This window comes from Peromyscus eremicus, chromosome 13, assembly GCF_949786415.1.
Source record: "Peromyscus eremicus chromosome 13, PerEre_H2_v1, whole genome shotgun sequence".
NCBI lineage: Eukaryota > Metazoa > Chordata > Mammalia > Rodentia > Cricetidae > Peromyscus > Peromyscus eremicus.
In genome coordinates, this window is record NC_081429.1 from 47,264,018 (window position 1) to 47,278,382 (window position 14,365).

At 39.9% G+C, this 14,365-nt stretch overlaps 1 protein-coding gene across 1 annotated transcript in view; it reads right to left on the minus strand.

Annotated features, from left to right (window-relative positions):
• The window catches only part of Adam23 (ADAM metallopeptidase domain 23), a 155,493-nt gene that overhangs the window by 47,922 nt on the left and 93,206 nt on the right, over nt 1–14,365 (minus strand). Inside the window, exons 9-14 of the mRNA XM_059278128.1 lie at nt 13,364–13,429; nt 7,077–7,148; nt 4,645–4,808; nt 3,773–3,857; nt 2,656–2,746; nt 599–647 (exon numbers count right to left, since the gene is read on the minus strand). Of these exons, the coding sequence (XP_059134111.1) occupies nt 599–647; nt 2,656–2,746; nt 3,773–3,857; nt 4,645–4,808; nt 7,077–7,148; nt 13,364–13,429 (527 nt within the window). The remainder of the gene's footprint in view (nt 1–598; nt 648–2,655; nt 2,747–3,772; nt 3,858–4,644; nt 4,809–7,076; nt 7,149–13,363; nt 13,430–14,365) is intronic.

Consider the following 14,365-nt stretch of genomic DNA (forward strand, 5'->3'; position numbering starts at 1 on the left):
CAAGAGCGCTGGTTCCAGGGCTCAGTACACTGATGCTGTGGAACAGCTGGTCTGGTTACCTAAGTGCCCACCAAGTAAAGACGGGTGAATTAATGTTGATGGTCTACCACTTGACAACTCTCTTGTTTAGGCATTATAACTCCAAATTAAAAAAAAAAAAAGCTCTGTTGACTTTATAAAGAGTATACTATAAATTTATTACCATAAACATGTATTTATGAGTTCCTAAGAATGTAAATGGATGACTGAATTGATTTTCACTGACTGCCTCAGATAGACCATCTGCTTTTTACTCTAAGTATATTAAAAGATTAATGCCTCCCCTAAATGCAGAAGCTTTTAGTCATGTGACTCCTGTAAGGGTTAATAAATAGAAGTGGCTAATACATTTCTCATTTCTCCCCAACCTTAAATTAAAAATTAAAATATAAAGTGAATTAGCACTGTCAGTTTTAAAATACCAGACAATTAATTACTGAATTTATTCTAAGTGCCTAGCCTAAAAGACCAGTACCTGAGAGACTGTGCCTCTAATTATTATATATGCAGCAATTTCTACAACAGGCATACATCAAAGGCAAGAGTGATACAAACTCACCCTGTTTCTTCCATGATGCAGCCGCCCCAGGATTCTATGCATTCACATTCTAGCCCAATGAAACAATACGAGCAGCGAAGGGAGGGTGGGAAACAAAGTCACAGGTTCAGTTTACACCAGCTCCTGCAAAAATTCCTCAATACCACTTTACATCAAAGACACACAGTGTCAAGGCTCCTCTACTTCCTTTAAATCAATGGTTCCTTCTGCCTGGAGTATATAGGTTGAGTCCTAAGAAAAAAACTTGGGCCCCTCTTCGTTTTTGTACCTCAGACATGTCAATTAGAGTCATAAAACCCAATGTGTGTACAGTTAGAAGTGTGATGGGCTAGAAACAAAAAGCTGAATTCTAGTCTACCACTAGGGAATAAGGAAGCCACTCAGCTTTTTTGCTTTTTTTCCCTCCTTTCTTTCTTTCTCTTTCTTTCTTTCTTTCTTTCTTTCTTTCTTTCTTTCTTTCTTTCTTTCTTTCTTTCTTTCTTTTTTTGCGTGTGGGGTTCTGCTTCTAAAATGGAAGCAGTGCCTCTCTGCCTATTTCCTAGAGTGGTTCTAGGGTTGACCCAGACGGCATCCCTGGATGATCTATAAGAATACAAGACAATGTCACCAAAGTCCTTCAGACACAGGGCAGTTAAAGAAAGGAATTCAATTTGCTGGAGTCACTGCCGGGATCAGCCAGAGACTTGGAGAACAGCCATCCTGTGCTGCTATACCATCCAAGCCATTAACATCTCTCAGCTGACCCCCGTACTGGCCTCCAGAATTTTCAATTATTGAACCTAGTGATTCTCCTTCCTGATTCTGAGCTACCTGGGCCAGGTCCTGAAACTTTAAGGTGGAGCAGCCACTTCCATGAGAAAGTAAATGCTCTAAGCAAGATATTAGTAAAGCAAGTTTATACAGATTTGCAAAATGTGCCGGTGTCATCATGGCTGTGTGCTTGGTCATTAACGTACCCATAAAGGGAATCAAGCCTGTGGACACAAGATGCTGTTCCACTCCCCCACAGTGCTCCATATTAATCACACACAGGACAGCATGCGAGATAATGCATTTTTCTTTTCTTCTCCGGGAAGGTCTCAGTGGGAAAAGAGATTTTTTTCCTCCTAGCTCTCACGATCATAATAAGAGGACGAGGACTTCAGCTTATTTTCTCATTAAATGAACAATGCTGCTCTCTTTCTCCAAGGTTCTATTGTGATGTTGTGCCTTCTACCACAAAAATAAATGTATCAAAATTATATTTGAGTACCATGCTAGCACAAAGGGGACTATAATTCAGGTTGGACTTCATCCTGCTTTAAAAGAAATGAGATATGGACTTTAGCGTGATTTTTTAAAAGAAATTAGATAAATCCATGAGCTTCTAAATCTCTGATGGTCCCTTAGTACTCGGTCCACTGGATAAGTTGATTCTTTCCTTCCTTCTCCATGAAAACATTGATCAAACGGAGTGACATCAACAGTCATTTGTCTTACTTTGCTGCATGGGTCAGGGGTCATGGATGAACTCCCTCTTGGACCTACCTCTGCACCAGGACCATTTTGTCTCTCTCCTACCCGTCCCAAGCTTAATAGGCCAGTGGCAGGCTTTCCCAAGAAGGGAAAGCAGGGGCTCACCTGTCTGGATGTGACTGTGTGGGTAAGGGTCATGAACACTTAAATATGAGATCCTTGTCTGCTTGAGACCTCAGCTCCTTCCCATGCCACCGTGTCTTTGATGAGCTTTCCCTGGAGCTGGAGCTGGCACGTTGTGCCTATGCTCAAATGGTTAAGAGTCTGAGGAGCGTATCAATCACCACCACCCCACCTTGTCTTAATAGTCTCAATGTAAGAACGAACAGACCAGGCATGAGCTTATGGATTTTGAAAGAGAAATGTCTCCCTCCTAAATAGCCTAATAATTATCTCAAGCTGCTCAAGACTTTTTTTTAAAGGAATGAGATAACACTATAATTAAACTATAGTGACTTCGGAATCAAACATTCTCAATGACTGGACATGCGTTACACAGACAGAATAATACGTGAGCTCAATTAAGAAGTCAGTATACATACTTGGCTTCCTACTGGAAGGCTCCCACTGGATTCCAAGGTTTTGAGCCAGGCTCTGAGATAGTACTTGTGCCACTGCCATTGGAAGACCATACTGGTTTTCAGAGTTGAAAGTGCGTGGGGAAACATTTGAGAGAGTGCACAGACACAGTGGTTATTCCTTAATTGTTATTGCTATCATTTCACGTCCATAGTAGAGCTTGACAACAGCTAAAGATGGCATATGCTCTTGAATCATCATTTCTCCCTTGAGATGGTGCCACCAGAAGCACTGAGAGCAGGAAGTTTCCACATGGAAACAGAAAATACAAGTCACCCAGGCTGTGCGCCAACTCAGTGTGAGCTAAGGATAGACTCCACATCATGCAAATCCGCCCAGAAAGGTTTCCCACTGAACAAGAGGGACCACCTGGTAAAAAGTATATTCTCCATTGTTGGCCAGGGTTCTGATACAGCTGGCTAAGCTTTGAGGTGCTTTTTCAACTAAGAATTTTCATAATAAAGGTGCCCAAACAATGATTCTATGAAAACATTTGCTTCAATTCATACCGAACTTAAGAAGAAAATGCAAAAATGAAAATGTACATAGAGAGACAAACTATAATCTGTAAACTTTTGATTTAAATGAGTTAGTTTTAGTATATGCAGGAAAGCACTAAAAACTTTTTTAAAACAAGTCATAGGAAAAAGATTGATAAGTTTATAAAAACTTAGCGTCTCAGCTACTTGGGCCAATTTTCAGGAAATGTCTACACTTGGCAAAACTACTGTGGCGATATCCAAAGCTGTCATTATGAACTTAACTGTTCTGTTTACTGATCTGTCACTCATGCTACCACCTCAGTGTCACCATTGAAAAACGCAATGTTATACACTGAGTCTTAATAAAGAAAGCCATCAGTTGTAAGGACAGAGCTCTAGTTAAAAAAAGCATGAACCGGGTGGTGGGGGCGCACGCCTTTAATCCCTGCACTTGGGAGGTAGAGTCAGGCGGATCTCTGTGAGTCTGAGGCCAGCCTGGTCTACAAAGTGAGTTCCAGGACAGCCAGGACTGTTACACAGAGCAACCTTATCCCAAAAAAAAAAAAAAAAAAAAAAAAAAAAAAAGCATGAAATTTACCTCATTTACACCAACCCCTCTGATGCGAGAGCACACACCTCCAAAGTAACTGAGACTGCTTCTCTTATAATGGAATGTCACACGCCTTAGAGAAACAAAGTACTGTTAGGAAACACCACAGAAACGTTCCCCACACGTAGGTATTCTCCCACACCTTGCAGCCTGAAAACCACTCTCAACTGGAAATAAAAACTGTGTTTAAATAGATTTCAGTCTACGCCATTATGAACACATCGGCTCTTTCCACTAGAGAGCAGCTATGGCTAATTGTCACAAACTGATCAAGGCTGAGAAAGAAGAGAGAACGGAAGTAAAAGGTAAGGAAGGGACGTATTTGTTTGGCTTGAACCACGGAGGCGTGTGTGAAAACGACTTTGCCGTGAGAAGGAAGGAGGAAGAGTGGAGAGAAGCACAGCCCTCCTCCTTCCATGACAGAGACACAACCGTATTCATCGGTTCATCTAAAAAGGTATTTTCTAGACTTCCCACCGCGAGGTGTGGTCTCCTGACTACGCTCTCGCAAACTGGGTGGGACAGATGCACACAGGCTCAAGGAAACAAAAGGAATTCCCTCTTGCCCTTCTCCCAGCCTGGCAGGCCTGTTGCCTGCAATGAAGGCAATCGTGCCAGAAGCATCTTGGACTGTGATTTGACCTTCAGGATAGAAGCCCTGCGTGCTCCGACAGTAGAGCTGGTTGGCCAGAGAACCATAGCATCCCAGCCCTGGAATTCTACCTCTCTGAACAGAGAAAGGGTTCAACAGCAACTTTATAGAAGTCACTGCTCCCTGATTTGTAAACTAATTGATATGGTAAGGAGATAAAGACAAATGCCGAGCCAGAGCTGCCGCAACAGCCGGAAATAGCACGTACGAGATGAGGTGGACTGCGTCCGCATGCTGCTTGATACGCTGCCGGTACTTGGAGAACTCATACAGCATCTGCACGGGGTTGATGGTGATGTCAATCTGATCCTTCTCGGTCCAGGTCTCTACGGCCACCAGGACAACCCTGGTGTTGAGCTGTTCCTTGTAAATCTGAGGGTACAGAACAGGACAGGTGCAGGAGGAAAACACTGGGTCAAACATGCACAATCAGTGAGTGAGTCAGCGGAAAGGAGGAAGGGGGAGGTGAGAGAACATGGGGTCGGCATTAGCTAATCATACAACATCTTCTTTTCCTTTCTCTTTTCCAAGAGCTAAAACCAAGAAGAAAAAAATCACACAATTCAGTGTTCTCAACTCTCCTAAAGATTCCTTCCACTCCCCACCCCCCACCCCCACCTCATCGTCTTCAGTTGCCTGGCATCTTATGAGAGGGATGCAGGGATGACAAGATTCTCAAGCCAGGACCTGCTCTGACAACGGGGTTCAGCAAAATAACCTTTCCAAACCCCACAGGAGGCAACAAGCCAGAGCCTGACACAGTGACTCTAAGCGCAATATAACCTGCAGGTTTAGGACAGTTCATCAAACAGTACAGCCGCCTTGCCACACAACATAATAACTCTCAGAGTGAATCACGGATCTGAGGCCAAGAGAGGTGGGGGGGAGACAGATCTGCATCGCCAACCTCACCCTCACTGCGGAGCGGCATCACTCACACACAGCATGCCACTGTTCTTCTGTTCTCTCCACTTTGGGCCAAATACATAACTTACAGAATTAAGCAACTTCCATGAGAGCTGCCATGTTGTCTTACTTTTAAACTATCTAAGAAAACAGATGAAGGGTCTTAGAAGGCATTAAGTGAAGGAATTATCATCAAGTTGACGCTTATAATGGCTTTACACAAAGACAAGTTAAGTGTAACGTATTTTTTTTGCAATGAACGATCAGCTCCAGAACTTTATAAATATAACACAAACTAAAAATTAAATTTTGCAAAGTAGGAGTCTAGTCAATCATGCAAAAATGACTAACGCAGAGATGCTGCCTAATAAATAGCTTTTGCATGGGAAAAGATGTGTTTAAGATTCTCTTTTCCATATCCATCTATGGCTTTCCTCTGAGCAGATTGACAAGAGCTGAAATTAAAGAAAAGTAATAAGGCAGATGTAAACTGGCTCTCAGGGGCTCAACCTTAATTTTATATTACATATTCTATGCACATCAACTCATATTACAATTTTGTCAGCTGTGCCTATGAGGCACATAACATATGCTAGGTGCACAAAATATGTTATGAATATTTACATGATGGGTGGTTTGGGGCTGTTTAAAAGGCAGATCCTCAGAGTGAGTAGCATTTAGATGCTTGGCAATTTATAAAAATGATTTTTTTCACAGTTAAGAGGGTCCATACAATAAATACAAGATAAAAATATATTTAGCCTAACAAAGTAGCACTTCACAGAAGAATACATAAATTAATTTATGTGAGTCAAATTGAATTATTTATTGGAACATAATGTATGAAATTCAGCTCTGTGGGGTTACTACCTAAGGCAGGAAAGAAGAAGAAAATCTAAACGGTCGTTCTTTGGAACTTAGGAAGTGACGGGGAGAGGGGGCGCGGGGGAAGCAAGTCAATAGTGAAGATATTTAAGGTCAGACCCCCCTTTGAAGGAAGTAGACATTTCATTGTTTCAAATTATCTTATGTGGCAATGACATCCAATTCTATCACCTAGAATGTTAGAAATCCAGTCTGAAACATTCCACCATGGGAGAACTAAGATAATAAATACATTGCCTTGAAATTTTCATCTATCTAAATTCTCTAAACACATGCTGCCTCAATCCATTAGGACTTCTCGACTTACGCAAAATATTTAGGAAAAGCTCAAGTAGTTATTAATAAAGTCTCATTTGCGAAGGATAATTTCCAGCCTTAAATTCTTCTCCCGTTGCTCTTTATCCCCCATGGACTCTGCTAATAACAGAAGCAATACTATACAATTACTGTGGGTTAATAAAAATTTCTTACTGTTTAAGGAGGTGGCAATGCCAGATTCTCTTGATTTGCTCATTAGATACCATACACATGTATCGAATTATCACACTGCACCCCACAGATACATAGAATTAAAATGATAATTAATGAAAGTCAATAAGCTTAAGAGAAAGAAACAATGCTAAAGTGTCTTGGGGATTCTGAGAATTCTAAAGCCCGGAATACTTTTTTACAAAGCTCACCATCCAACACTTTCTTCACCAGGATATGAATATGTATGGATACGTATGTGAATAAATTTTTTGCTTCATCCGAGAAATAGCTAACATAATCCGTGAATAGAGAGAAAGAGACATAAACCGTGCTTTTTGGATTAATGAAAAGAAGTTTCAAGAAAAGCAGTCTACTTACAGAGTCTACAAGGTTGACCACAGACTTTGCGAAGTTGTTGGTATGTGCCTGAGAAGAACGGTGTTTCTTATACTGGAGGAGAAAAGAAAACCAGTCACTGTCAAATCCTAATTGACACTAAGTGTCATTTAAGCATATAAGCAGAAAGCTCGGAGAGATTCTAGAAACGTGGATCAAAAGGTCAGAAATTGGTTTGTGCCACACTTGGAGACAGTGTTGTATTTTTTTTTCTTTCCTTACAACCCAAACCCAGGCAGCAAAACTGTAAAACACTCAAGATGTCCCAGGGCCTGAAAGAGCCTACAGAAGTATGCATGGAAACTCTGTCCCTAGAAGTCAACTTTTAATTCAGTCTTAACAGCTACCTGTTCAGTTCTTTTGCTTTCATAAAAATGAATCTTCACCATTTACAAAGAGCTTAATCCAAAACCTGGTCTCAAGTGGACAACTTCCTCACTTTAAACTCAAGGTTGTGCACAGGTCAAGACCATTTCTTTTCACGTAGCACTTCAGGTACTGTCCATGACAGGAAGTATTTGTCTCGCATTTAGTAAATTCCTCCTGAGGATGCCACTTCTAGAGTAAACCTTTATTCAGGATGCTCAAAGCCAGAGAGGAGCCAAAAAGTCAAAGGAAGTATGCCAAATAATAATGGCTCTTTACAATTATTTAAAACTTAGCAAAAATCATTCTGTATGTCAATATGTGGGCCTGACATAGTGATGCACGCCTATAATCCCAGCACTTGGGAGACTGAGGTAGGAAGATCCCTTGAGTTGAAGAGTTTAAGAACTGCCTGTACAATATAACAAGGTCCTATCTTAAGAATAGAGCAAAACATCTCTGGGCATTTGTTTGGGTTTAGAGGAGGTTTTGTTTGAGTTGTGGTACAGGAGATACAGCCCAGGACTTCACAGTCTACCTCTGTAGAGCAAATGTTCTACCAATGCACTCTGCGTCCCTACTAAAGGGTTGTGTTTTTATCAAGGAGTCGGACACTTTACTCAAGATACGTTGAAGAGGAGAACATTTGAAAGCTCAAGTCAGCTGCTCCATGAGGCTATTGTTATTTTCACACCCACAAGAAAGAAAACGAAAACATGATTTAAACTAATGATTCCTTTGTACCACATAAATCTTTGAAATTTGTCTTCAATTATATTTATTAATTTTATTATTAATAACAAATTATCAGTGTATTAATATACAATTTATTGTATCTTCCAGAAAGGTTAATAATGCTTAATACATAATAAAAATCTTAATTTTTTTCTCCTCACATAATCCTACCTCTGAATACCATGACCACACGAATTTGGGAACTGTTCCTAACACATGAATTTCAAGAGACATATTGGGACCAGTCCTGGAATTCTGAGCTGTGATTTAGCAGTACCAAATGTGAGCTGCCTATTCTGTACCAAAGCAAAGACACCAAGTTCCCAGTGAGGTCCCTGAGTATGGAACTCAGAAGTCTAGAGCTCTCAAGGAGGGCTCAGAGATCTTAAGTCATGATCCTGTTTTAAAGACTTGAAACTGGAAGCTGTCAGTCAGGAAGAGAGCATGCAACCGAGCCCTGAGCCAACTCAGAGGTTGGAGATGGGGAGTAGGTACATGCATTATCGGAGGGGTCAGCTATTCAGTCATTAGAATAAACAGCCGAGAGAGAATTACTGTCTTGGAAACCAGAAGAAAAGAAAGCTGCTCAAAAAAGGAAGAGAGAGAGAGAGAGAGAGAGAGAGAGAGAGAGAGAGAGAGAGAGAGAGAGAGAGAGAGAGAGAAGGAGGAAGGAAGGGAGGGAGGAAAGAAAGAAAGAAAGAAAGAAAGAAAGAAAGAAAGAAAGAAAGAAAGAAAGAAAGAAAGAAAGAAAGAAAGAAAGAAAAGAAAGAAAGAAAGAAAAGGTGTCTGTACTGTTGCTGGGAGAGGGAAAGAGGGGCAGAACATTACGGCTGGGGGACCGCTCGAAGACAGCGCACTTGCTGTGTTCCCAGTCCCACAGAGAAAATAATACCAGTTTCCTCAACTTGAAATCCCATTTCCTAGACACCTAGGATCCAGGAAAAACTGTTTTTTTCTTCTACAATAAATATTTATTCCTTACAGCTCTATGAAGTGAGATTTATTATCCTCAAATAACTTAGCTGGGATCGTGGAGCTGAAAACGAAATTTGTCTTAGTTTGGGCTGGAAGATGAGATTAACTTGTTCAGTTAATAATTCTTACGAAAGAGTTATAAACTATCGTTTATTATATAGTCCCAACAAGTCAGGATTACTGATGAAAATTTGTAATTGGTTCGGTGCATTAAAAAAAAATACAGTGGTTTTTAAATAAAGAAAAGCAAATGAGGTTTTAATTGAAAAAAATCTTTGCATCATCACTGATTTGCACTTATTGGTTCATAGGTAATAATGCGGCAGTAATGGAAGTGAAACACTTGCTTTGCATGTGCTTTAAAATTATTTCAACCAATTTTTTATCACGCAGTTTTTAATATTTAGTTTTAGCTTAAGCAACTCAAAGAAATGTTTGCAGACTGTTATCAAGCTATAATTGCCCACAAATTAGGTTCTGCCAGCTACGTACCAAGATGCTTTCTACAAATTTGAGATTTTTTTTTTTTTCTTTCTTTCTAATTGAAAGCCACTGATAATTGGGCTGCCGGTTCAAAATGCGATAGGTACGATTTTTCCGGCAGCCAATATTAGAGAGGGGAGCTTTAATGCAAATGTAGGCAAAACGTTTCCATTTCCTGCATGAATGAGAACTAATTTGGCAAATAAAGAAAAATGTGCAAGCTCCATTTATGATAAAACTTACCTTCACGTTTTCTGATCACTGAAAAACCATTTCCATTTAAACCGGCAAATTGGCCTTCACTTCCTGAATAAATGAGCCCCTTAAGAAATGTGCCCTTTTGAAAACAATTAAAGCTGAACCTTATTTTCAACCCAAAGGTAAGAATTATAAAATCCCGCTGGCTCGTACAGTACAAACACAGCGAGATGGTGCTTCTCTGTGGGCCGATTACGCTGAAGCCCGGCGCAAATCTCCAGGCCTAGGAAATTGACGTATTCACTTATCCTGGCTCACCCTGGCTTGCAGCGCACGAGTGCGGTGATCTGCTCTCTACTTAGTTATTGCATTTTTGCAGCAATTATATTTTAAAACTGCATTTGATGGAAGGATTACCTCAAATGGTTTTTTTTTTTCTCTCTCAACTCTTATGAAGGCTCTTAAAAATGAATATTCATTTGGGACGGTGATAGGACAGAATGCAACCTGGTCTCAAAGCCAAGGGAATATTTAGTGTTATTAGTCCAAAGTAGTAATTCTTTAAATGGTAAAAACTCTCAGTTTGTTTCGTTCGATCTTAGGCGTTATCACCATTCAAAAATCAAGGTCTGGGTTTTTTTTTGTTTTGTTTTGTTTTCGTTTTTAAAATACATTCCTCTCAAATTTATCATTAGAAATACCATGCCCAGTTTTCATCCAATATAAATTTTTGTAATGCATGAAAACCCACATTTTGTTGATTTAAAAGCTTGGATTTCTTTTTTAATTAAAAGACGTGGGCTGGTTGAGATGGCTCAGTGGGTAAGAGCGCTTGCTTGGCAAGCCTGAGAACACTTCAAGCCTCTGAACCCTCGTTTTTTTTAAAAGAGAGCCAGAATTGATGGCAGGCATCTGTAATTCCAGCACCCCCGCGGTGAAGCGGAGAGCGGAGCGGGAACTGCCAGCTAGCCCGGAGCACAGCCCTGCCGCCGAAGCAAAAGGTAGAAGGAAAATACACCGTGCATGCCTACAACCACGCGCACCGTGATACACGCACATACACACTGATAAATAAATGTTCAAAATAAATTAAAAGATAGGATGTCCCAAATAAGATGATGATTTTTATCACAAAATACGTGTTATAAGCAAATCAAGTTTTCTCTGCAGAAAATAGTATTTTTGAGAAAGGAGCTATTGCGTTATATGTACAATAGGGGTCACTGTGGCACTCTTCTGAGCTCGCTCTCGCTTGCTCTCTCTCGCTCTGTCTGTCTGTCTGTCTGTCTCTCTCTCTCTCTCTCACACACACACACACACACACTAATAATAATAGTGAATATAAACCTTTAAAGAACTGATGTTCTCAGCTACCCATTTGGGAGGAATTCACATGCACTTTGCATGTTCAGCAGTGGGGTATACATCGTAATTGTTGTATCTATATCTTACGAGATTTGTATAATGGATGTTAGGGAAAGCTCAGGCTTCTAAGGACATTATTTCACAGCATGCCACAACCATCAGGTTTGAAAAGTAGTTGGGAAAAATCTCAATCAGCAAAAGTGGCTCAGATGGCGACCGCCTCACCAGCAACCTTCAGAAACTCAGATTTAAGCCTTTCTTAGACCAAGTCCCCACCTGAACATTTGGTTTTCTTACCAGGAAAGACTTTAAGTGATATGCAATTCTAGCAAATTTTCCTTCTTACTGGTATATCTCAAGAAATTTATTTAAAGACTGGCAGAAAATTAAGTCTGTCTACAAAAATAAAAAAATCCACAGGGAAAAATATTTTCAACACAACTGAACTAGTACTTAGTAATTATTGGTAATTAATTTAAACATCTATTAAAGTAAAAGACTAAAATAAAAATTTAATAATCCTTTTGTGATGTACAGTTTCAAGGGTTTCTCTGAGGAGACCCTGTTGAATAGAATTTCATGTGGTCAATCTGGTACAAAATACAACTTTATCATGTAGTTCACTAACTCTGGTTAAATTAAATCCAAAACAAGGATTTAATGAAGCATAAATTTTTATCCCAGTATTTTGTAAGATTTTACAAAACGTTTTTGAGAAAGGACTGACTTTTCAGTATTTTTTTGAAGTTCTCATCTTCACGAAGTCTCTCAAAAATACAACTCCACTTCCATGAAATCAACTAAAATCAATTAACGAGCAACTTTTAAAACGAAACTGCATAACAATAGCAAAATAATCACTTGCCTAATGAGTTTGGAGGTCGAGGCAAGGGTGAGGCCAGGCACAAAAGGCTCACTAGGATCACTCAGTCACACCCTTTCCTGGCTTCAGTGAATGGTCTCACTTCACCAGCCTGAAATCAGCCAGCAGGGGAACAGCTAAACACTGGAGATGAGCCGATGTTTAAAAAGAGTATCTAAAAATTGAGTACACCGCAGCATTAGGCACAGGAGCACGCAGCCCAGGCCACAAGATGCTCGGATCCTGGCAACAAAAATGGCTAAGGAGAGAAGGCTTGTAAGAGGCTCAAATGGAGAGGGATGGCTTCTCTCCATATTTCTCTTAAGTTGTTACTGGAGTGCAACGTATTTTACTTCCACAGGTATAACACCAAGTTATTTATATAGTCAATGTTTAGTACAATATAACAACACTCATTTAAAATGGTCTCCTTAGATAGATCTTTCATTTGTTTGTTTATTTGGTTGCTCGTTGCTAGGGATGGAACCCAGAGCCTCATGAACACACACACACACACACACACACACACACTTTCCATGCCTTTGTTCTGTGTATATATAAATATATATATGTATATATATATAAAATAATGGAATATTGTATATACATACACATAAAATAATGGACTAAAATAATGAATCAATGACCAAACACACAGATGTGAAAAGTAGACAGTAAGAATTTTAAACATGGACAAGTGAAAAATATCATATTGGTAAATCTACCCATTATAATCTCTATTTAAAAGACAAATTTGGAGGTGTAAAATTAGTTACTGTCTCTTTCTCATCTAGAAACACAGTGCTCAGAATCACCAAGTGATTGTGTCTGTCTGTACTTTATTAAGCTACAAACAATAGTTAAAGTGAAATGCATTTCTTGTTTAACAAGCTATTGGCATTTGTGGTGGTCTGAATGAGAACGGCTCCCATAGGCTCTTATATGTGAATGATTGGTCCCTAGTTGGTGGAACCGTTTTGGGGAGGATTAGAAGTGTGGGCTCCTTGGAGGAGATGTGTCACTGGAGGTCGGCTTTGATGTTATAAAAGCCAATGCCAGCCCCCCTGCCCCCACCTCTTGCTTGTTGATCAAATGTAAGCTCTCAGCTACTGTTCCAGCACCATGCCTGCCTGTCACACTACCCTCCGTGACGATCATGGACTCACCCTCTGAAATTATAAGCAAGGCCTCAATTAAATGCTTCCTTTCGTAAGTTGCCTTGGTCGTGGTGATGCTTCATGGCAATCAAACGGCCACTAAGACACCATCGATTCTGTATTCTTACCGTCTTGTGATCATTAACGATCATAAGCTCCAAATACTTCATTTCTTCGAACACACCACGTGACGGCTAAAGAAAAAAGAAATGCCTGGTCAGAACAGTGACTGACATAAAGCATCTCTATTTCTCAGCCAAGTGACAGGTAAGCCTTGAACTTCAGGACTCTTCCTTGCCTATACTATAAACACCCAAAGAGAAGCCTGGTGAGGCTATTGTTCATACATGACTATAAAGTGCTGATGAACAAGCTGGAGAGATGGCTCAGCAGGCAAGAGCACTGGCTGCTCTTCCAGGGGACCTGGGTTCAATTCCCAGAACCCAATATGGCAGCTCACAACTGTCTGTAACTCCAGTTCTAAGAGATCTGATACTGTCTTCTGGCCTCCTTTGGTACTTACTACATGCATGTGATGCATAGACATGTATGGAGCCTAAACATTCATGCAAATAAAATAAAAATTTTTAAAAAAGTCTTGATGAACAAACAAGAATTTAGAAAACACAACTTCACTATCTCTGCTCGCCAAAATGGGAAATAGATCATGTTGTTTCTGTGTGGGTTTTTACTATGTAAAATTAGGGAAAATGCGCAGCAGAGTAGCTAAAAAAATAAGTAAATTTCCCTTTTTATGGCATTAGACGATAAAATATTCATATTTACTTAAAATGTCAAAGGAAATTTACTTTACATCATTTCATGAGAACATTGGGCATCTCTGAAATAGGAATCAGAGTGGTCAACAAGAATTAACTGAATGGAATAGAAGTCTAGGAACAGTGTGCCGATTTCCAGCTACTAACAGGAAAAAAGGCTGACGGTAACAATTTAGGAATAAAGACTATTGAACTCCTCGTTCACATTTATTTCTTTTCATAATTGAAAAGTTAATAATGACGGTTCTTTTTCTTTGTGTACACAATAACAGAACAGTCTGGAGTAGACTGGGGTAGAAGAAAAGCTGTGTAAGCCAAGTGCATCTTCAAGAATAAGCAAAGGGTTCTAAA